General features: G+C 38.5%; 2 protein-coding genes across 2 annotated transcripts in view; one reads left to right on the top strand and one right to left on the bottom strand.

Annotated features, from left to right (window-relative positions):
- The window catches only part of dync2h1 (dynein cytoplasmic 2 heavy chain 1), a 140,551-nt gene extending 126,337 nt beyond the window's left edge, over positions 1 to 14,214 (bottom strand). Inside the window, 25 exon segments of the mRNA XM_020619983.1 lie at position 1; positions 4 to 22; positions 249 to 398; positions 732 to 859; positions 1,102 to 1,217; positions 1,870 to 1,997; positions 2,689 to 2,917; positions 3,323 to 3,462; positions 3,742 to 3,840; positions 4,018 to 4,179; positions 4,296 to 4,391; positions 4,493 to 4,688; positions 5,015 to 5,190; positions 5,431 to 5,555; positions 6,334 to 6,445; positions 6,543 to 6,656; positions 7,905 to 8,039; positions 8,963 to 9,049; positions 9,255 to 9,400; positions 9,825 to 9,969; positions 10,298 to 10,416; positions 12,102 to 12,240; positions 12,563 to 12,736; positions 13,081 to 13,276; positions 14,085 to 14,214. The exon segment at position 1 is cut by the window's left edge and continues 177 nt beyond it. Of these exon segments, the coding sequence (XP_020475639.1) occupies position 1; positions 4 to 22; positions 249 to 398; positions 732 to 859; positions 1,102 to 1,217; positions 1,870 to 1,997; positions 2,689 to 2,917; positions 3,323 to 3,462; positions 3,742 to 3,840; positions 4,018 to 4,179; positions 4,296 to 4,391; positions 4,493 to 4,688; positions 5,015 to 5,190; positions 5,431 to 5,555; positions 6,334 to 6,445; positions 6,543 to 6,656; positions 7,905 to 8,039; positions 8,963 to 9,049; positions 9,255 to 9,400; positions 9,825 to 9,969; positions 10,298 to 10,416; positions 12,102 to 12,240; positions 12,563 to 12,736; positions 13,081 to 13,263 (3,119 nt within the window). The 5' untranslated portion in view covers positions 13,264 to 13,276; positions 14,085 to 14,214.
- Positions 14,215 to 15,851: 1,637 nt separating this feature from the next.
- LOC109971590 (uncharacterized) overlaps positions 15,852 to 24,377 on the top strand; it is a 10,830-nt gene continuing 2,304 nt past the window's right edge. Inside the window, exons 1-5 of the mRNA XM_020619940.1 lie at positions 15,852 to 15,882; positions 19,075 to 19,103; positions 19,668 to 19,735; positions 21,443 to 21,772; positions 22,392 to 22,679. Coding sequence (XP_020475596.1) covers positions 15,880 to 15,882; positions 19,075 to 19,103; positions 19,668 to 19,735; positions 21,443 to 21,772; positions 22,392 to 22,679 — 718 coding nt within the window. The 5' untranslated portion in view covers positions 15,852 to 15,879. The remainder of the gene's footprint in view (positions 15,883 to 19,074; positions 19,104 to 19,667; positions 19,736 to 21,442; positions 21,773 to 22,391; positions 22,680 to 24,377) is intronic.

A 24,377-nucleotide genomic window follows, 5' to 3' on the forward strand; every position in this document is an offset into this window, starting at 1 on the left:
CATTACTTCGCATTACCTCCACCTAAGGGGGGAACAGATCAAAAAAAAGGGACCAGTGCAAGAACACAGCCACAGACAGAAAGGATGGGTAATTGGGGTAAATAGACAAAGGAAAGGAAGGAGAATTAGAACAGAAGAGTTAAAAGACTTTATATAAGTAGCAAAAATGCTGTTACAGAAAGTGTGTGATAATAAGTTTTTACACAATGACCCAACATGTGCAGTATGTGTTTGTGAGTGTGCATCACCTGTTCTTTGATCATGAGCTGGTGACTCTCCATGACAAGCTCCAGTTTGTCCCACTTGGCTCTGAGAGAGGACAGTGAATCCAGGCCTGCACCAGCCACTGCTCGCAGCAAGCGATTTTTCTCCTCAGCACACTGGAATTGAGGTAGGATCTATACACACCCATATAGACAGGTAGTTAGTCCTTCCATGCCATGTCAAACATAAATCAAATATCAGAAATATAACAACACATGCAGCATAAATACACAAGTACTTACGAATATACCTGCCAAGCTACTAACAGTAGTGGCTAACATAATTTACATAGTGAGTGGAAACAACTCCCTCAATCAAAGTTAAGAAAGAAACAAAGTCAAAAACTGTATTTTAAATCACCTGCATAAATAAAGGGGCAGGGGAGACCTATGTGTACAGACCTCAAGTATAAGCACTATTATTCAAGAATTACTCAGAGCCAGAGTTCAGGAGTATGTCTGTCTTACTTCAGGTTTGTGGGCTAGTATCTCACTATATTTTCCCCTGGTTGCAGCAATCTCCTCCATACTTTCTGGTCGAATGGACAAAGCCTCCATTGACTCTGATACAAAACTGTTTATGGCCTGCGTGTGGCCTGAAAGAAAGGGAAAGGCACAGACACAGACACACACACAGAGAAAGGTAAAGAGAAAAGAGAAGTTAAGAGTAAAGGGGATGTCACTGGGGCGAAAGAATGAAAAACAAAACTGAAATAAACCATAAAAAGAAATGGAAAATGGGAAAACAATATCTGGCTTGTGTGAGTTCAGTGAAAAGATATCTATCAAAAAAATAAAACTGAGCAAGTAGGAAGTAAACCCAGGCGCCTGCCTTTACCTTGTATGGACTTTCTGAGTGATAAGAGCAGCATGTCAAACAGCCTCTGCATCAGGTCCTCGATTGCAGCTTTTACTGGCTCACAGTTGACTGTGATACAGTCTACCTTCTCCTGACTGACAGAAGCAGAAGGACAGGATCAGTGCCTGCATCTCAAGTGTTAGGGTGCAATTTTTCTTTTTCAATTTATGACCTTAGACCTTAAGAACTAATAAGAGGTGAATGTAATCCTGCCAGGGAAAAATGACAGCTACAAAGAAAGAAGGGCATCTATTAAACTGATTCATAGCCAACAAAAAATAACAAGTGGGGCTTTTCTTAAAAGTTTGCCAAAGAATTCTCAGAACCATGGTTAAGAAGAGGAGTATTAGCTTTAAAAAAACAAGTATGTGAAATAGATCATTAGTACTACTCAATGTAACATTTGATGCCTGTTCCTTAACTGCTGTTACATTGTCACCTATGTTAGCAGACCAAACGTGCTGATAAAATGTGACCAAGCTTCATTAATCATTTACTCAGAACAAGTGATCTGTTTTTTTTATATCTTAAATAGGTGATTGTGACTATCCTGGTTAAATCTTAGACACACTGGTGTTGTGGAGTTTGTACATAGCTTTGAAATGAATATGTATTTAATACAGCTAAATTAAGTAACATTTTTAACAGTGCCCTTGAGAAAATATATCAGATATGTTTTCTTTTCTATCTAGTAGGTATAACCTTGTTATATTTACAGTACCTTTTCTTATTATGTGTGATATGTACCTGGGCAGACGTTCTAACTCTTGCCCCCGCACTTTCAGGGCCTTGAAGTTTCTCTCCCAGTCCTGCATGAAGTTCAAATGCTTCTCCACTAACTTCTCTAAATCCACCTGGCCTAGAACCACCCACTCCTACAATACACACACAAACACAAGCACGTATATTCATCCAGAATTATAGTGAGGTTAGGTGTAATTGTTCCTGAATGTGTGATTTTCATCATGACAGGAACTGCAGGTAAATGAGAAGACATGATGATTAAATAAAAACAAAAAAAAAAAAAGAGAGAGAACCTAAAGAGAGGTCTGGTGTTGGCTGAGGGTTTCCCCTATGACTTAGACATACATGGCTGCAGACAAAAGGGACAACTGTGCTCACTATTCTGTCAAGGTAGTATGAAGGGGACATTGCTGACAGTGAAATTAATAAAGCTTCAGTATGTAAATAAAGAAGCATGACTAATTCAGGCATCTCATGCTTCAATGAGCAAAAGGTGAAAAAAGGTTAAGCCTTCATGTTAAATAACACGGATCATTGTTGTAACACAGCATCAGTAAAGCCACAAGGTTACTAAAAACTGATTAGAGCAAACTAATGATAACTTTTTAAAATGTTGACTTCTGAGGCTCAGATCAACTCTAGTGTCAAACAATAGCATGTTTGCCACAGAATGCAATTAATTATAATGGTTTCATTTTGTATAGCGATTACCCAACAAAGCAACTGCTTACCAACTCTTGTCATTATACCAAGGCTTTTTATAGGAAGGTAAATAATGATCACTCTCATAATCATAAATATAAAAATCATCTATTTAGGCACCTTGAACTTGTGCTGTACAGCCTGCAGGCGGCTAAAGAGGTCCTCAGCCTTGCTGAAGATGGTGAGGAACCCGGAGGCATTTCTATCAATCATGATGGTGAAGATAAGCTCCTCTCCCTGGGCACTGACCCCTTTGAATTGGTTTGGGATTGAGATGAAGCGCTTCATCTCTCGGAAATAGCGTGCTCGTACCTCCTCAAACGGAGGACGGAACTGCAAACAGCCTTGCCTAGCCACAAGAAGGACAGAAGAAATGAAAAAGGTACATTTTATTATTTAATCCACACTAATCAATCATCTCTTTGTAGGAGAGAGAAAAAAGAGAAAGATGGAAAATCAAAAGGAGAAATATGACACAGACATGCATAAGGTCAAAGTGTTTGTCACGTGCACAGTCAGGAAACGCATTTCCCTGTAAAATGAAATTCTTACTTAAGAACTATGTGGTTGGGAAAGAAAGTCAGAAGTCAGTGTTAGCAGTTCATAATAAGGGGAAAGCATTGAAAGCAAGTGAGAGGATCAGAAAAAGTTGACAACCCACGCTAATGGCATTATAAGGAAGAGAGAGAGATGAAATGTGCAAAGAGACTGAGTGAGATAGAAAGTTGAATAACTGGAAAAAGTGTGTACTGACTTGAAAGTGAGGTCTACATGTATTTCAGGCAGGTTTTTGTTCAGAGCTTCCAGTCCCATCTGGTACTGGTGTTCAAGAGCCTTGTACAACTGATGGTTCCAGTGCTGACGCCACGCCCGCATGTCATCAGACCTGAAGCCCTATACACATATACATGTATTAGCTTTCCAAAGAAGATCATTATGATTTGTTGTACAGGTTGTGTACATCTAATGACAAGCTTAGTAAAGGGAACTAAAATAATTTGGTGCTTATTTACAATGATAATCCCGATAACCACAAAGCTCCCTAGCAACCTTTCTTGGTCCAAATATTTACATTCAAGTCACGGATATAGAAATCACTTATTCTGTAAATATAAATAGATAAAAATTAAACAAAGGCCAGCAGCAAAGACACATATGCTTCTGAATTGATACCTGAGCGTCCAGAGTGGCAAAACCAGTACGGAGGTCCTGAAGGCCATCCTTCCATCGCTGCTGATGTCTCAGTAGGTCCACATTCATCAAGGTCACCACCTGAGAAATGTACCCACAAGTGCACAACCAAATACATAGAAAAGCAAGACCTACATTACTAATCTAAAAAAATGTGGTCATGTGGTCACAAGAATTTATTTTAATTTGTGCTATCTTGCTCTGGAATCAATCATACAGTAAATTAAGTGAAGTAAAAATGTAACTGCATGCTACAACCTTGTCAATGAAGTCAGTGTGCCATTTGCGTAACTTCCTGTTTTCAGTGGAGAGTTTCTCAGCAACAGACTGCAGCTTGGCTATGTAAGCTTCCAACTCTTTGGGGTTGTCCCAGGTGATCTGCAGTTTACCACCCGATTCTTTTGACTGAGAACGAGGATTCTGACAAAGAAAAGGAGAAAGGTCACCTCCAGTGATAGACATAAAGGTGGCAGGTAAGTTGAAAGCAAATGTGAAATATGTTGCTGTATTAATTTGATTCCAGTTGTGTGTTATACCTTGATGACCTGTTCAAAGGCCAGGGCAAGATTAAGCATCATAGGTCTCTGAGAGGGAATCATCTGCTGGTCGATGGTGTTGTAGAAATGGGTCACCTACAATGTGGTAACACTTTGTTACAATATTAGCATGAGACAAAGAATAACAAAAATAAATAAATGAACATGTTTGTGTGTGTCTTGACCTATTCTCAGACCTGTTTTAGAACAATGGCTTGTCCATAAAATTTGTCTGCTGTGTTGGCAGCCTGCTGTATCTTGGCTGGGATGGGAAAACCCAGGGCAGAGAGCTGCCTGACCTCCCTGAGCAGAATGACAAGTCTGTCTGAGTACTGGATCTTTAGGCGGCCATCTACATGGTCCAGGTTCATTACGCGGTCACTGGCTTGGAGACTACAGTAACAGAGGGAGACAGTCACGTTGGTTAAAGGCGAGATACAGCATCCACTCAAACCAACACCCATTCCAACAGGACTGCCCTTGTTTTGTGCTAAATGAGGTGATGAACATGAAAAAGAAAAAGCAATATACTGTATATAGTATTCACTAATGAAAAAGAGTTTAACAATAAAATGTATGTATGTTGTATATCTAAGACACTGTTTAGACAACAGACATGCATAAATACCCTCAATGGTTTCAATTAAAATTAACGTAAAATTCAGTGTTGCTCTAAACTTGTCTTATTAGTCCACGACACAGGGTGCACTGTTTCCAACCTGATCCCTGACTTTGGGTCAGTCAGTCCAGAAAGTATATCCCTTGACCAGTCCTCAAACTGTTCCTGTTCATATGCCCTCAGAACTTCAAGCAGGTCATCACAGAAATGCAAAAACCCTTTGAACCCAGACAGGTCTGGAAGCAAAGCCTCGGCTATGCGGACAGAGTCCTCCAGCTAACATAGGAATGCAAGAAAAGAAATATACAAGAAAAATAAATAATGACAAACCATTATTTTTGCTGTCACTGTCATATGGATCATTTATATTTGTAACATCAGCAAAAATCTGCAAGCTAATTATCTGATAACAGTCATTATTTTGAATGGGAAATCAATGACAAACCTGATAGTTCGTGCTATTTGGTGGTCTGCCACATACTGTATATGTGACCATGTGAGCATGCGTTCAGTTACCTTGTGTATCAGCTGTCGGACCCAGACGATTTTGTTTACAACCTCTGGAAGATTCCTGCCAATGAGGGGCCCAGACTTGTCTCCAGGGCCTCCATGGCAACGATTCTCAAAGTCAGTTTTCAAACCTAAGAAAAACCAGCAGTGAGATGAAGATAAAAACAACAGTGACTTTCCCAGCACAACTCTATTAACTACAGAAAAAATATTTGATATCAATAAATCTAATTCTTTTGAAATGTACATATATTGTCTGGACCAGGGGCTTTCAAAGTCTGACACTGTGGTCTGCCCCTCAGAAAAAAATTAAGCCATGTATCAAAAAAAAAAGTAAAAATATGTGCATTGTATCCGAGTTTAGATGCGACACAGTTATGACTCAGGGAAGGTATGTGATTTTTAACTCCAATTGCAGCATTTGGATGCTAAAGGGGAACACAAACTCCAATTGCAGCATTTGGATGCTAAGCTTTAAAGTACATTGAAGGGACCCAGGAGCTGTGCATCAGCCTTGACCATGTTAATAAAAAAGGCACATCATCAGGCCAAAATTACTGGAACTAACTTCCTGTTGTATTCAGACCAGCATGCACCTGTCCCTTTCACCTCAAACTGTTTCTTTGCCTCCCCTGGGGAGCATTAGAGATAAAACTATATATTCAGGCCATATTTACATGCATCCATCAGATGAGTATAAGACAGACTACTGAAAAAAAGGCTGAAATGCTTTCTGTGTAGACACATCTAAAACTAAGGAGTCCATTTAGCACCTAGACTAAAGAAGATGAACACATGAAATGGGCTTATTCAAATGTTATAAATTCTGCTCTCTTCTCCAAACAACCCACTGTCACATTATATCTGATACCTAAACAAACAGAAGTGCTTTAAGACAGAATTGTCTACCTTTGTTGTAGTCCAGTAGTATGGCCAGTAAGGTCTCTCTCTCTGACTGAAGTTCTTTGCTGATGGTGGAACGTCTGATCAGCTCTTTGTGCTTTTGAAACACCTGCAACAGCTAAAGAACAAACAAATCCACAGCCAAAAGTTAACACATCAAAACATATCCACACACAATATTTTACAACTTGAGCTGAAGTAGCATGTTTCACAACCTGTTGCGGGTTGTCCTGCACATCAGCAATGTAGCTCTTTAGTCTCCCAGCGACCTCCTGCTCTGACGGAGCTATTAGGCGGTCAAACTGAGCCACAGCTGCTCTCCAAAGAGGCTATAAAGACATACAACAGTCATACTTTGAGCATCTAACAATGCAGATTCAGTGATATAAAGAAGTTAGAGGGATCTTTCACCCTTCCCTAAATGGACTGCATAGAGTATAGAGCAACTTAAAATGTCCAAATAACCATTACTGCATTCTAAGTTTGCCAAACATGTGCTTACATACAGAATCAAAGTCAATCTGAGATGAGGCTGGTGGAATATTTTCAACAGTCATTAGCCAAACACTCTCAAGGTAGCTAGTAAGCACTGAGTCGGAGCAGTAAGGCAGAGCTGACTGTCCATTCTGAGCTCAAGCAGCCAAACAGCGAAAACCTACACACATATCCTGCCTCAGTGAAGGCAACAATTTACAAAGCAGAGGAAAGAGGAAGATCAAGCAAAGTAATTAAGAAGTCTGACGCTGGCTGACATACATACATACATATACATTCAGACAGGCGACAAATTAAAGGAAAAACCAGCATAAAATGTCTCAGTAAGGTACTGGGCCACCACGTGCCAGCTTCAGTGCTCCTTGACATTGATTCTACAAGTCTCTGAACTCTACTGGAAGGATGAACACCGTTCTTCCAAAAGATATTCTCTCACATGGTGTTTTGATGATGGTGGTGGAGACGCTGTCGAAAACATTGGCCCAAAATCTCCTATAGCTGTTCAAGTGAGTTGAGATCAGGTGACTGCAGGATAGAACTGTTTCATCAAAGGATAAAGCTGATTACTCAAAAAAGCTGAACTGATTTGCAGTGACTTCTCTTTTAATGAATATATTCTTACTCCACACAGTTTTGGGGTTTATCTACTCTTATCTTTCTTCCATTAATCAATGACCAATGGACTTCATTGTGCTGTTTAGCTGACTATATAGACACTAATACACTGTATGTCAGATTTCCAGAAGAAAGTATGACTGCCTCTGATGTTTAAGTGGTTAGTATTGGGTAGACTGACGTAAGGGGGTATAAAGTATAATGAAAACAGTGAGAGTCCACAGTCTGCCACAGCTATCCTAAAGTACTATGTCTCTACACTTGCATGTTGCTACTTTGAAAAGTAATTGTTGTCTTTAATTTGTATTTGCATGTGTATGAAAATGTGCTACATAAACAAACTTGTCTTGCCTTTAAGAGGACAAGTGGAGCATTCTGATTATGTTTCTCCACTCATTTATTCAGGTTTTTACCTTTAATTTGTCACCCATCTCTATATACGTGCACACAAAGTCCTTACAACTAACCTCCGTGTAGGGGTTGTAATGCAGAGGGTTGAGTCCTGAGAAAGGTTCAAACACACGATCTGCAGTCAGAGCCTGCTGCTTTCCCCCTGGTAGCAAACGCAGCAGTTTCTCATGAACCATACGTAGACTAACCACCTGGCAGAAACAAACAGGCAGAGTTTATTCACATGCTATCTACAGTATGTCCACTGTTTTATTTATGTATTTGTTTATCAGGCTTTCAGAAGTTACCAATATGACTAACAATGACACTGTAGCAAAATTCTGTGAAAATGTATATGTAAGTAATGTGAGACATACCTAGACTCCACATTTAAATGTGGAGGATTCTAAACAATAGAGATGTCCTTAAATAAGGGAAACTGACACTTAAAACTGTTAATAAAAAATGCCAAAAGACCAAATATTAGATCCCACACTTAACATTCCACCCACAAAGGATTTATTATAAAGAGAAAAGAGGCATCTGTATGTATGTGACATTTGTCTGTTATGAAGTAAAGAGGTAACAAGGCAATGATCATGGCCTTCAAACACTATCATTTGGACAAACAGCTACAAAGGGAAGATGGTTTACAAAAGGCTGAGTCTTAGTTCAAGGCCTCAACCCATGGTATGAATTTCAAATGATGTCCTATTCCAAAGGCCCCTCTAAGTCCACAAAGGTTCACAATTTGCTGTAGTCCATTGTGAATAGCTTATTTTCTGGACCAAAATGTGTTTACTGAGTAATTTAACAATGCTGTATAAAAACAAAGTATTTTAAGGAGACTTGAAAAAAACATCAAGAGATCAGACACTATTAATCTGTTAATGGTTCACTTTTTCATCTTTACTCTGGTTTCAAATGGAAATTCCTCTTAAATGTGATGCCTGGTTGATTACAAGCATGCACAAACAGGGAAAAAACAACCAAAAGATACATTCAAATCTACTTTCAGAACCAACCACTATACCACACCATGTGAAAAAAAGAGAAATATGCACTTTATGAATAAGGTCAGTTCTACAGAAACTGTTTATGTTGCACATGCCCCTAGACCAAAAACACGTCTTACTTCATCCAGTCTTTTTGCAAGGCTATGAAGGGTTTGTGGAGAGTGCTTGTTTCCCTTCCAGGGGTGGGGTGCATACCTCTTCCATACCTGAGAAAATTAAATGTTTTCAATATTCATCCAATTCAAACTGACGCTTTCCTTTAGCGTGTTTTTACAAAATGAAAATTGGTTTTCATTATAAAATTTCCATTTATATGTTTTTAAATGAGGTTTTTAATCATGAGAAAAAAGGTTAAAGGTTTTGATTTTTGAAACCGTTTTGTGCATGACTTTTTTCTTTTTCTCCCTTTACCTGTCCAGTCAGATGCTCGCAGGCTAGCACCCACTGCTCACAGATGGCAACGCTCACTCTCAGGCTCTCTCTCATAGATACAAATGGCTCTTCAAAAATTTTAAGACCACTCAGCTTCCTCTGGACACATCTTCCCAGGGTTCCTCCTTGTACAAGTTAGACATAAACAAACGCAAACAAGAAAGATGACAACATTACCACAGAAGCACCGACACATGGTGATGCACAAACATATAGTTTATAGAAAAATTACACATGCACTCATAGTTATTCAAAAGATTGTCAAACAACTAGTCAACAACTTTTAGTTGAAGGTAACACAATGTTTCTTTCAGGTCAGAGGCAACATCACTCATTATTAATAAATCAACATTTAATTGTCAATATGTACTCATATACAGTCAGTACTGTATACTGATAAAACGTTGGTTTCCATTTTCAACAGATGTGCATTTCATCAACAACCACAGAAACTAAAGATTGAAACATAAAGGTCACATAAAAGTGTAAAAACATTTTCAGCAAATGTTTGTTTTCAGTTCCTGATTTTGGTTTGTAAAAGACTCCCACCGATAACATCCATGAGTCGGACCATGCGTGTTTCCGGATAAGTCTCAAAATCAGTCTGCCTCCAAACGTCATCCAGAGTGTCTCTGCTCTGTTCCACCAAATCCACAACATCAGACATAGACAAACCATCCAGGCCACCATACTCCTGGTGGAAATACAGAGAGACACATGATTCAGGATGTTAGTTAGTTCTAATTTGGTTCACCACAAACATCAATGTCAAAACTGTGCGTAAACAAATGGTAATACTTAGAATTTTCAAACTGTACCAAAATATATTGTGCAAAGTGCATTGCCTGTCTCTTATCTGTGGAATTACTGCTTAGCACAGAAACACACTGTACATCTTAATAACTTTAATTTAAGCAACAAACACCCTGTATACACATAAAAACAATATGCAGGAAATGAACTAATTGCATTTTAATTTGATTTTATTTTTTTCATTTAGACAGCCATAAAGGCCAGCATACCTTCTGTATGGCTTTAAATTGTTCAGTGAAGTATGCCGCCCTTTCTCTCACACTGTTCTTCTCTGCAGACTCAGAGAGATCTGCCCAGTACTGGAACTCATCATTGGGAGTCAGGATGCCTGCAAAGAGTGGAAAATCACAAGTTATCCTATGTTTTTAGATAGGATACAACCTGTTTTTATCATACAACTTCCAGTATGAAATAAACAAATGCAAATCATTAGTCATATGCTTATTCCCTCTTCCTGATAGGCCACTTTCAGCAGTAAGGATCAACTCTTCCAAGGACATTCACGTATGGGAAACACCTTCCTTTCATACACACTGTACTAGCAAACTGGCATGTTATCTCCCCCAGAATTCACCTATCTGAAAAACCTCTATTACCGCTGTGCTCAGTCTGTAGGTACTACAGACGTAACCCATGTGTTTCTTTCTGCAAAAATACACCACTCAAAAAATTAAGGGAACACTGAATCACATATCAGATCGTTAACAAATTATTCGAGTTGAAATCATTTACTAGTGTACTGTACATTGTATATTTTGTTCACAACAAAATGACATAACCACAGTCAGTGGAAACCAAAATCATCAACCCATGGAGGACTGTAGTCAAAATCACACTGATATTCAAAGTGAAAAACTGAAATCACAGGCTCATCAAAGTTGCTTGAATTGTATCACAGCAACTCCTAATGTGACTCAAAAGTGTGTCCACGTGCCTGTATGCACTCCCAACAACTTCTGGGCATGCTCCTGACGAGTCAGCAGATGGTGTCCTGGGGCATCTCGTCCCAGACCTGGATCAGGGTATCAGTGAGCTCCTGGACAGTGTGGTGCTACTTTGTGGTGTCAGATGCACTGATACATAATGGTACATAGATGCTCAGTTGGATTTAAGTCAGGGGAACGTAAGGGCCAGTCAATGGCATCAATGCCTTCATCATCCAGGAACTGCCTACACACACTCTGGCCACATGAGGCCTGGCATTGCCCTGCACCAGGAGAAAACCCAGGGCCCACTGCACCAGCATAATGTCTGACAGTCGCTCTGAGGATTTCATTGCAGTACCTCACATCAGTCTGGGTACCATTGGCTAGGATATGGAGGTCTCTGCAGCCCTCCAAGGATATGGCATTCCAGACCATCACTGACCCACCATCAAACCAGTCATGTTTGATGATGTTACAGGCAGAATAACATTCACCACAGTGTTTCCAGATGCTTTCACGGCTCACACATGTTCTCAGTGTGAATCTCCTCTCATCTGTGAGCAGGGAGCCAACGGCAGACCTGCCAATTCTGATGTTCTTTGGCGATTGCCTATCAAGCTGCACGGTGCTGGGCTGTGAGCACAGGTTGCACTAGAGAATGTTGGGCCTCACACCACCCTCATGGAGTCTGTTTCTGACTGTTCAGTTTGCACGTGTGGATGTGCCATCTTGGAGTCACTGGACTACCTTTGCAACCTGATTGGACTGCAGGTATTGCCTCATGATACCATTAGTGACAGGAACACTAGCAAAACACAAAACCTGAGAAGAATCAATCAGGAAGGATAAGGCGAGAGCATTTGTTTGTGGCCACCATGTGCAAACCCACTCCCTTTTGGGGGGTTGTCTTGCTTTTGCCTCTCCATTTTACCTGTTGTCACTTTCATTTGCACCAAAACAGATGAAACTGATTCACAATCACTTGTGCTTCCCAAATTAACAGATTAATATCCCTAAAGTTTAACTGACTTGGTGTTATACTGTGATGATTAAGTATTTCCTTAATTTTATTTATATTTATACCTACCAAGAACATCTTCCTCTGTGTGGCCCTTCTTGGCTGAGGATTGCACTCCAGACTGGCGTACCACTGTGCCCAGGCCAAACTCCAGCTCACTAAGCAGGCCTGCCAGCTTAGGGTCAAATGCTGAACACCAGTGATCATCCTTTAGAGAAGAAAAATTCTGACTTTTCTGGCAAAATTATTTGGACGACAAAAATGTCTCAAAAGCTTTAAGAGAAAGCACTTAGTATTGGAATACGAATATATTGTAATAGTGTTGCAATATTTAACAGGAATTTGCTTTCAGTTCTCTAGGTAATGTTCTCACTAATTCTAACTTGAATTATGTTCTTAACAGTAGTTTCAGAAACAATATATCCTCACATTTTCTGTTAATTTGAGTTGACTATGTGATCTAGCAGAATCTTCCACTGTTATTTGATGAAGTGTGTATGGAAATCTTCACTACACAAGCACAGGTTCACCTTGAGCAGAACAGGTGCAAAGACATGTCTGATGGCCTGATAGAGGGTGTTGATGGGAGACTCTAGCATGGATGACACCAGGAGGCTCTGGTGAAGGTTATCTTCAGTGATCACTGTGGGATGTAGCTTGAAGAACACCAACACCTTCTCTTTGCTGTCCCCTGAAGCTGCAATCTGTCAGAGGAAAATGAAATAATAAAAAATAAACAAAAATGTTTTTTATTGTCAACATATGACATTTAGCACTTTGATGAACAGTTTGTTTTCAAATATAATGCATACATTAAAAAAAAGACAACATTGATATTTGAAATCAATAACCTGTGCTACACACAGCATTTCCTAAAGCAATATCTCATTTTTGATATGACTTTTTATTTGTGAATTATGGTTTACCTTTAAAATATAATTTCCATTTAACCAATTACCAACCACTGAGTAAAGCTTAGGACTTTTGCCCTTTGAGCCATAAGGTAAATCTTTTAACACTGTAATGACACATTCAGCATTTGTGTTACCTTATTTGACAAGTGAAGGTGGCTGCCATGTCCACTGACGGATAGAACAAATTCATTTCCATTGTCCAAGAAGTTATTGAGCTCTGAACTGTCAGCCAAGGACAGAGGAGGCTTTATCCCAAAGAAGTTTCCTGTTGTGGTCAGTATAAACGTCTTGCGAGCATCACCTGAACCATGGGGCATCTTTTACCTGCAACTATTGTAGCGACAGTCAGAAAGCTGAAGAATGCAATATTGCAAAGAACCACACTATAGAAATGATATGGCTTAATGGTAGTTATTGTGTAAAACAGGTACATCTGCTTGTTGAGTCTAAAGGTCATTTTGTAGCTTTGTCAGTTTTCTTATTTCAAACCGTCCACATTTTAATACATGTTACAGCACCATGGAGCCTGATTAGTTACTGCTGCTTCAGGGCGAGTCCCAGTTGAAGCCTGATAACCCAAAAGAGGTACAAACTGGGTTCTATCTTCAGCTAAACCTCGGGTAGTTTAATTATTTGTCCTAATATGTAATATAACGTTAATATTGATATTCTGCCGACCAATAAACAAGAAAAAAAGAACAGCTTTTAGACCATATTAGCCATTCCCGATATACTGTCTATCCAACTATGGTAACTTCGCCTTAAAGGTTTTACGTAACGTTTAGCATCTGTGACGAATGCACTAGACTAGTTTTGTAAGTGCTGATAATCGTTGGTAAACTAATAGCTAACTATCTTAAACGTGCTAGCACTGAAACGTTAACGCACTAGTCTATTACACCGGCATGCGTTCAATCATTTTCTGTCCACGCATCTTAATCTATTTGCATATAAAATACTAAAACATGTCGCGGTGCAGCATAATCGCTAACCTGGGCAATGGCCATGGGAGAAGAGAAATCGTATCAGCTAGCAAGCTAACGCTAGCTCACGTCCTCTGTCTATTGAAGTTACGCATTTTAGCTCACTATCATGACTTCAGCGTGGCAGCAACTTAATTGAACTCTTGGTTTCATACCTGTTTGCGACCAAATGTTGCTGTGTTTTTTTCACAGAGATTTGTGTAACTCAATTAACTGAGAGAAGCTGTAGCAATCTGACGCTCGTGTCTGTGTGTATTCTCCCAGATTATGCTTGCGTGGTTACCGGTAGCAACTACGCTCTTTTATACCACGTGATACAGCGGAAGTTGAATCCTACGCACTTTACTTACGCCATTTATTTGTCTCGGTCGACCTGTTTTTGGCTTTTTCTCACACAGGTTGCTCTGAGAAAGAACAAGACACCCGTTTCCTTTTCTGTTGTCTAGTGGCTTGTAAATGAGGTTGTGTCACATCAGGAATTTTTAGCTGAAAATAACAGTTTGAGATTTTTTTATTTTAGTTTAAAATAATGCAATTTTATTTATTCATTGTAAAGTAATACTGAAAATACCAAAATTATGGAATAATATATATTGGAATTTGTAGTAAGCTAAACGGTGTACGCAAAGCAAAATATGTTTCATGTTTTAAATTAATAATGATGAGAATTGATTTGCCTTTCCTCCCACATACTGTTACTGGCCAGCAAATTCCTGTTCACCACTTAGGCTGTGTGTGTTCACATCAACATTAGGTCATATACATAAGATGTTCTGTAATTCCTTGTCATCTGTTTTATAGTTCATTGTTGTTTTAAAGTTTGCCAGGACATCACAATTCTAATATCCTCACATCCAATACATAAAGCTTGGTTACTATATATTACTAGAAACTACCATTATACTCCACAAACATACATAGTGATATACAAAAAGTGTTGCAACAGGCTTAATGGGACTACTGGAGATTAATCAAGGGCAAGTGAGGAGGCGGCTGGATAGTCCTTGGGTGTTTTTCTGTAATCTCAGGGATACACGTGGGGAATACCAGCAAATCCATATTGACTGTATCTTTCCTTAGTTGTGACTAAATTCAGGAATGGCATGGTTTCCCAGTAAGAAGTGATTTCCTACAAAGCAGCAACATTTCATTTAAGCTTGTCTTCTAACCAGTTTTTCTTGACTTCAGAGGAAAGTATCCTGAGGTTAATGAAAGCTGAACAGAACTTATAGTACAAGGAGCTATGAAAAGGTTACCAAAGTGCAAAGAAACTCTCACTGAGCTACCATGGAAGCAACATCAGAAACTTATTCCTCAACAGCCTAATTAAATATTAACATAAATGTTAAAATTAAATTGTATATGTTAGAGATTCTGTCCTGTTCAGTTCTGTCAGTTCAGTAAGATGGGAATCTGACCTTTTGGATGTGATCAACGGGAATTAAGTGAATAATAAAATGAATCATTACAGTATTCATTTCATTACACAAAGTGGTCAAAAATCAGAAGTGAAAGGATGCTCTATGACAGAAGAACAAAGACCAAAATGTGAATGTGAAACACACTGTGGTTAGCCGGTTAGCAGCAGATGTATTACGCACAAGCCAGATGTGACGAGTATACTGTTTTGCAAACAATGCAGAAAAAGCAGCATAAACAGACAGTAAACAATACAGACAACAAAGGAAAGTTCATTGAAATTAGATAAATAGGGATAAAACTGAGTACTTAAGAACTAGAGACCTGTACAAGTCTGTATAATCTGTACAAGGTATATATATGCAGGTATTGCACTGAAGGTTACTGTGCAATCATACTCTAGAATGGTGGTTGCAAGTCATCATTAACTACGAACTTCAGCTCATGACTCATGCAGCTCCTCCCACCACAAAGTATTAAAGCTTCATCAGGGAGTGCCGTTCTCATTTCTTCACATGCAGACAGAGCAAAATGGTAAGAGCTGGGGTTTGCCTCTTTTCGTTCTCTTTTCTGAGCTAAAAACAATTAATTATTTTTCTTGTGATTAAGGGTGATTAAGGCTATTATTTTGACAATAATCCAATGACATGTTGATATAAAAAGTAGCTTTTATGTATTAACATATCTTTCTAATTCAGCAGCAGAACGCTATTTGCACATGTATGTATGCGTTTTTCTCATGGTCTTGAAAGGAAAAGATTTCAAGCGCCCTGCAGCTGTTTTAGTTTCCGGATCATAGTATTCAGGAGAAACAGTAAACATAATAATTAAGTAAGTTTTAGCCAAAAATAAAGACCTACATGGATATGACAAATATGTTTATCTACTGCAATAGTAATCTAATTGCAATATTATCTTATTGTGGAAATGTGGAAATATGAGCACCGGATAAAAAAAAAATCTGGACAGTTACTCAGCTTTATGTATATAACAATATTTGTGACAAAGACAGAAGGATGTTTATGAATCATGAGTGTATTAACAAGAATGGGAATCACTTAAACTTTGACTTATTATGGGATTATGAGTTTTCCAGTATATACTATATATGACTCTGTTGTGAGCTAACCATATAATTAACCCATGTGTGGAGTCTAAAAATACTTATAAACCTGATTAGTGACCTTAACTTGAGTAGCAGTGGCAGCTAAAAAAATAAAATAAAATCATGCTCTCCTGCTGCATTGTTGTTTAGGGTGAAACTGATTAAGTAAATCAGCACTAAAATGAAGAAAGATGGACAGACTCCTTCCTTATTCAGATCTGTCCAATAAAAGAACTGACACATCCACCCACACAGACACCCAACTACCCTGTAAATCTCCATAGGCTTCTCTCAAACCACCAGTAACTTGTTAAATTTGCATACTACAAAATTAGTAATTAGTTTTTGTGAATTCTGTGTTGAGTACAAAGGCATACAATAAACTTGGTCTCGATACACAAGCAGAAAACAAAACAAAACAATATTGTCTGAGATATATGACTGAGCCTTCACACCCAGTGAAAAAATCAGTTCTTCTATCATGAAAGAACACACCCAAAATGTGTTTACAATGTTCAGCAAACTAAAGGAAAGTCCCAGTTAGCAATAACTGCACTGTTTATTTGAAGTGGGTAAGTCCTGGTACCTGCTTGGGGAAATCTGCTCTCTATTTCTTTGTATGTGGTATTACAGAAAACAAGATCTGAACATGTCCATCTATTTTCAGTTAGTACATATGGTATAGTATTGATGTGTAAAAACTACTACAAGAAAAGCCATGTTTCCTTTAAAATTTTAAATGGGTTACTTTATCTAGACTATTTTATGAGGAAATGAATTTTTGATGTCATTTGTTAGTCAAGAAGAGTGACCTAAAATTTCAGGAAATTCCCAGGTGAACAAAAAACATCTGTTTTTATTTTAGTAACAGGACAAATGAATGGAATGAAGGGACAGTGGAATCTGTTTACCTGTCAGAATGTATCACACCTTCTTATGCCCTGTTCTCACTTTACCCATAGGCAGACAGTCTTGCACTCTTTTGAGAAAAGGTCTTTCTTTTGAATCTGAAAATTCAAATTCACAGAATATCACATTTGCGACAGGAAGGACCTTGATATAAAAGAGGAGTTCCAGTGGGAAATACCTTGACATACAGGACACAATGTATCAGAATTACTGCCTTTCCAGTTGCTCTCCTAGCAGAACCAACATCACAGGGAATTCCCAAGGCTGATAGCCACAGTACTGTAAATAGTCCGTGTAGTTTCAGAGAACGTGATACCAGATGGAATGTGAAAATCACCTGAATGAATGTGACATTGTTGAGTCATTGTGAGGCTAAAATAAAGAATAGGCATCATGTCTTCTATACTATTAATTAATTTTGATTTAGTCATTTTAATAGATCTTTAACTTTTGCTAATTTCTGTGACTCTTATTTGGCTGTTAATAGCTCCAAATTAGGTACATTACAACCTTTGTGTGAGCTTTTTTTAACTGTCAGAGGTTTTGATTCCACATTTTTGAGGCTACAGTTTATGGTTTTAATGTTATCCTGTATTATATTGGAAGTATTTCTTATTTTCTATCATGAATTTATGTTAAGGTTGAGGTAAATGTGGGAGAAATGCTTCCTTGTTATAGCTGATGTACTGATTAACATATTTTTGTGGTCATGGTAATGGGACACTTGCTGTAGATAGCAATACAGGGTGTGTTCTATTGACTCAGAATGACGGCATCTGTGACTGCGTTTGTTCTCTTCAAATGCAACAGTTTAACACCAACAGCTACAGCACTGATCATTGGTTCAGACACTGGGGATTCCCACATGACGTAATATAATTTACCGATCGTTACCTGCCCTGCTATGTTACTTCACGGTAACAAGACTATATAGGTTATGATGCTTTGGCATCAAATAAGCTGCAAACACATTTTTTATGTGGGAACTGCTTGACATTTGCAAAACGTTGTTTAGTGTGAAACTGGTTAAAGTGAAACCACTTTAAAAACACAACCCATGTGGCTCCTTCCTCCAGAGGCACACACACTCTGGCTGCTGGAGAGAGGAGATCCCGGAAACACAGAGCCTAATACATTTCTAAGTTTTTGGGGCTAACCCCTTACACAAAAAGATTACAAAACATCACGAGATGGAGACAGTCCGACATCTCCTTCTCTTATCTTATGCTCCACATGCTTTGAGTACTAGTCATAATTAAAATGAAGAATTTCTACGTGTGTGTGTGTGTGTGTGTGTGTGTGTGTGTGTGTGTGTGTGTGTGCGTGTGTTGTCACGTGGTGCATAACTAAAACATTCATTCAGACATAATTCTAACACAGGATGAATACAAGAAAACAATTGGTGTCGTGGTAACTGTAGCTCACATTTCAGAATCAACACTGATTCTAACCTTGAAACAGAGCAGACTAGAGCAGACTTTGAATCTTACTAAATTGCATTACTAACACAAGATTCAACACATTCATGTCTAATAATTACTAATATCTAACAGCACCATCATTGATTGCATGAGTGCTCTACTGTGAACTTCCCACTTTAGTGATTTCTTGCTGATCAATGATGTTTTGCAACAGTAAAAAAAAAAATCCCAGTTAAATGTCAATGTAATCAATCCTATCACAACAATGAACTTGTTTGTTTTTTTTAACAGGCATCCATTTGCAACCTACACTATTTTCTGTAAGTACCCTTCCTGCTTTCCTTTTTGTTATTATTATTTTGAAATATGAAATTGTCTGCCCTTTGTATCTATCATGTTTATTACAATGGAGAAATATACAGTCATTAGAGGAGTCCAGCCCTCATCAGCACATTTTATTGTTATTTTTATTTGGGTGAGACATTTAAGATACATCAGCCAGTGATGCAGTCATGAAAATAAAGACTACTAAGATCGGTGTTACTGTCAAGATTCAAATGCCCTTTCTCTATTGATATTGGAAGTAGCCTTACTGTAAGTCAAACACAAAACATTGCCAGGAAACAGCTAAAAATATTCTTTCAACATTTATTAGTCTGACCTGAGAGCTAACAGGTGAACATGTGATTAAGCACTCTACTGTTAAACTGAAGTTATTATCACTTTTGCTCTAAATTGGAGTCGACTCTGGATGGTTGTACAAAGACACATACTCACATTTTCATACAGCTGAATTGAGTGCACCCCTTTGTATTACTGTAACGGCCCAGTGTTACCTAGGCAATCATGTAAACAAATAATTATTCTTCCTTCTGTTTTCCAAGGAACTCATGGCTTCCTGTCTGGTTGCTGGCTCCGGTTTGGATTATGACATGCACCTTCTCTGTTACGGGTGAGCAATTCTGACATTTCACAGTACTATGCTTGGTCGCACATAAGTGAACCAACACTAAATTTATTACAAGATAAACCAACAGTGTTGGAGGTTACACCATTTTAGCTAAATGACTGTAAACCACAGCCAAAATAGGAGATTTCGCTGTTTCCAGTCTTTGTGGGAAGCTAAGATAACCAATTACTGGCCATAGCTTCATATTTACCGTGCAGCTGTTGTTAGTAGGCTAACAATCTCCTGATGTAACATTTAGGAAGAAGAGAAGTATGAATATTTTCTAAGCTGTTGTTATACCCCAGTTCTTTTATTGGACAGATCTGAGTAAGGAAGGAGTCCGTCTTTCTTCATTTTAGTGCTGATTTATTTAAACCACAAGCAAAATTATAAAACACAACCTGGGTGGCTCCTTCCTCCAGACATCCACAGGCAGGCTGCTGGAAAAAAAGAGTCCCGGAAGCACAGAGCCTAATACATTTATAAGTTTTGGGCTAACCCCTTACATAGAAAGAATGCAAAACATCACGAGATGGAGTCAGTCCAATGTCTCCATTTCTTATCTTATGCTCCGCATGCTTCGAGCACTAGTCATAACAAAAATGAAGAATTTCGATGTGTGCGTGTGTTGTCACGTGGTGCGTAACTAAAACATTCACTCAGACATAATTCTAACACAGGATGAATACAAGAAAACAATTGGTGTCAAGGTACACTTTTCAGAATCAACATTCTATCGGTCAACCTTGAAACAGAGCAGACATTAATTCTTACTAAATTGCATTACTAATATATTTGATTCAACACATTAATGTCTAATAATTATCTGACTGATTTATTAATATCTAACACTGTTGTCTAATCATTCCTCACAGGCCCATAAACCTAATATCACAGTCCTGTCATCCTCATTCCCCGTGAAACAACAGCGATAAACAGCTAGCTACCTGCCCATCATCAAACTTCAGACAAGTTAGCAACTAAAAATCTATCAATCACATGATGGACAAACTAAACAGAGTGTGATAGTTACAAGGAAGGCCAAAAACATTCACATCCGAGGTGATAATGAAAAGTAAAACCTTCAGCTCACTTCTGAAACTGTAACCTTTAAATCAGGTGAAAAAAACGAAAGGGACTAGTCATGTCTTTTAAACCTAATGGTCAGCTAGGATGAAGAGGAACTGAGATTAGACTACCGCGTCATAAAGTGGGATTCTCAAAAAACCCACAAAAAACCCTGACCTTCACACCCACACCCTAAAGTAAGAATAGCTGTGCTTCAAGATGACAAACCATTTTAGTTTTACAATTTACAGTATAATAAATCATTCTTGGCTTGACTCAATAATATTCCAACCAGCTTTTGTCAAATCCTATCTTAACTGTTTGTTTGTTTTTGATATTACAAAGGTAATTGATTTTTTATCCACACTTTTATTTGATCAACTAAACAATCTGTTCTTCATGAAAATGATACCAACTCAGACATATTTTAAATGGTGATGGTGTTCATACCTGGAAACAGATGTGTATGAAACACAATTTACCTGTGAATAAAATAAATACAGGTGTGACTTTTTAATAGCCTACAAATGTTTCTGGTTTTATACCTGCCAGATCTTGCATTCATTTCTCCAATAAGACACTTTGATTTTGTTTCACAAAGGCTTCCTTCCATTACTTACTTTCAGTACTTTTCTTTTTCAGAAGGCTCTGATTTGATTCAGCTCAGTGGGGAGGTTGGCGGAAATGTGACCTTTCACTGCCCCTTTGCCAAAGAAAAGGCAATTCGGTTTTTCTACCTACAGAAGGATACATCACCAATATTGTTTGTGAATGGCTACTATGGAGATAACGATACTGGAAAACAATATACGATAGAAAGGATGAAATTGAAGAACACAGAATTGAACCTCAGTGACAGAACTGTGTACATGGATGGACTGAACATCTCACATAGTGGGGTCTATGAATGCATCATCAGTTATAATGACAAGGGAAATACTGAATCGAGTAAGATCCACCTCAGTGTCACAGGTATGTGTGTTAACATTTAAAAATGCAATGTAATGATCCAATTATGGCTCTGTGCCTGCAATAGGTCAAATGTCAAGGTCAGCAACCTTGCAACTGTGTCATTCTTGTGAACACAGTATTTTAGGAACACCTTAAGGGAATTTCTTCACATTTGGCATAAATGTCCACTTAGACTCAAAGATGAATTAATTAGATTTTGGTGGTCAAAGGTCAAAGGTTACTGTGACCTTGTATTTGTCCTATACCCATGAATTTGACTGATTGGCAGAGGCATATAACCGCAAAGTGGTAATTCTAGTTTTTAGGTTGCTACAGTAGGAGTTTTGGTTTTAAACACTTAAAACACTATGTTAGAATTAAATAGGTGATGAATAATTTTTCCACCAAAGGTAGTGCCTACAATATGAAATAGACTACATTTAAGCAGCAGAATGGCCAGTTTTTATTTCTTTAACATATACAGTATACTGTATGTGAAAATTACATAGATTTAAAAATGGTAAAAATATTGATGATCACTGAAAATTTGCATGATGCAAACCTAATTTCTTAATTTCAGAAATGTTTACACATTACGGATTGACAGTGACCACTTTCTTTGTGTCTCTCTTTCTTGTAGCCAGGTACAGCAAACCTACAGTTACAATGTCCTGTAATGGTGAGAACCTTGGCTGCCTGGTGACGTGTGCCTCACATGGTGGATACCCGAGCACCAAGATGACGTGGAACGTAGCTGAGAATGCCAGCAATCAGATTTGGAACATCGTGAACAACAGTGAAGTGCCCAGTCCAGACACCATGATGTTCAGTAGCTCCAGCACTGCGTACTTCAACTGTTCCTATAGGAAACCACTCAACTATCTCAGCTGTTCAGTGGGTGAAATCAGCTCAGACATGTTCTCAGTCTGTGAGTAGCTTACTGAACTCAGAAAAGACCTAACACTCCTGGTGGTTTCTTTACCTTTATGCTTTTAACCTTTGGGCAAGTTTTGGGAAGTGTGAATGGTAATGGAAACTCCTTAGCATAGATTCCCTTTGACAGCTACTTTTCAAGGAATATGTGTTGGAAATATATGCATCCTTTTACATCCTGTAAGTGTTTGAGTGAGGAATCTAGTTTGCTTATCTGTGAAAAGAGGTTTAAAGGCTAAACAAGACTATTGATGCTTTTCTGCTATTGGAACCTAACGAGTGGTACACCCCATACTTCCCTTAACTATCACAAACCATAGCTTCTGGGTTGTTGTGGGCCACCCTGCTTTGTTTTTCCACTGTATTTTCTCTCTGCTGGTCTTTGTTTAGAGGAGGGAGGGCCTGCTCCCCTCTCACACATGCAGTCAGCTGTGTGTTTACACATGGTGCTTGTAATGCTAATGCTTGAGGTGTGAAGATGCAGACATTTAACCAATCACCGGCCGCTACTCATGCACAGACCCCCTCCCCCAACACAGTCCTGGTACTTGATTTTAGTACTACCTCCTGAGGGGTGACAAAATTTAGCTCCCAGAACACACCTCCAGAGCAGGTGCACCCTAGTCGAAACAAACGCAAAACAAGTGACTTGCATTACTTGGTACGACATGTTTTGGCAGGTTCCTATAATGGAAAAACCCCTTAAGAGTCTAGAGCCTAAGTGAGGATGCACTGTAATAAGGCACATTGGTGCTTTGAGCTCAAACTAGATGTGTAGCAGGTGAAAGTTAACTTCTTTTTTAAATGTGAATGTTTTTAGCTAACAAAACATAATTTCCTATAAGCCCACAGATGTTGGTAGGCTACATGTCATGGTTTGACAGAAGAGGCAATTCCATGAGCAATTCATGGTGTCATGGTTAGTTCAGACATGCCTGTAGTAACAAGACCAGATGTTGTAAAAGTTTGTAGACAACACAGATTACACCCAGAAAGATGAACAAATTACTTTAAAAGAGATTGTTGTTGTTATTTTTTATTTTATTTATTTGAATGGGAGCTGTAGTTTCAACTGTGCTCACAAAGTAATTATTGTTTAACTTTGTTAAAATCATAAAGCTTTCGTTGCCTTATTTGTCTTAGAATATGCAATGTAAACCCCAGGAACATGCATGTTCAAGATAAACAGATAAAAGAAATGCTGAATGAGAGACTGCACCCACTTGTAGAAGCTAGTGGAACATGAAGTTTTGCTCTGTATAATGTTCATGTTCACCACCTTTGTCTGATGTGTCGGCATGATAACATTTACAATTTGTACTAAATACAAAGCACAGCTGGGGCTTATTGGAATGTCACTAGTTCTGCCGGCATTTTGTTATAAACTACTAAAGTATTGTTCTTGCAGTTTTTACATTTCGACATAAGTGGCGGACAAACCAATTAACTGCCTGACAGAACGACAACTGTGATATTGCCATTGTTGTACCCGGTACTTTTAACCATGCTAACTCTGAGAGACGAGGCAGTCCAAGTAACTTCAAAACAGTGCTGATTTATTCAATGAACACAGGTAAAAATGTATATTACACGCTCAGGTATCTTGCACCTCCAACATGCACGCAGGCAGCTGAAAGATGAAAGACCCTGAACCACAACAGGCCTATACATTATATCACTTCGGGCTAACCCC

This window comes from Monopterus albus, unplaced genomic scaffold (assembly GCF_001952655.1).
Source record: "Monopterus albus unplaced genomic scaffold, M_albus_1.0 scaffold229.1, whole genome shotgun sequence".
Classification (NCBI taxonomy): Eukaryota; Metazoa; Chordata; class Actinopteri; order Synbranchiformes; family Synbranchidae; genus Monopterus; species Monopterus albus.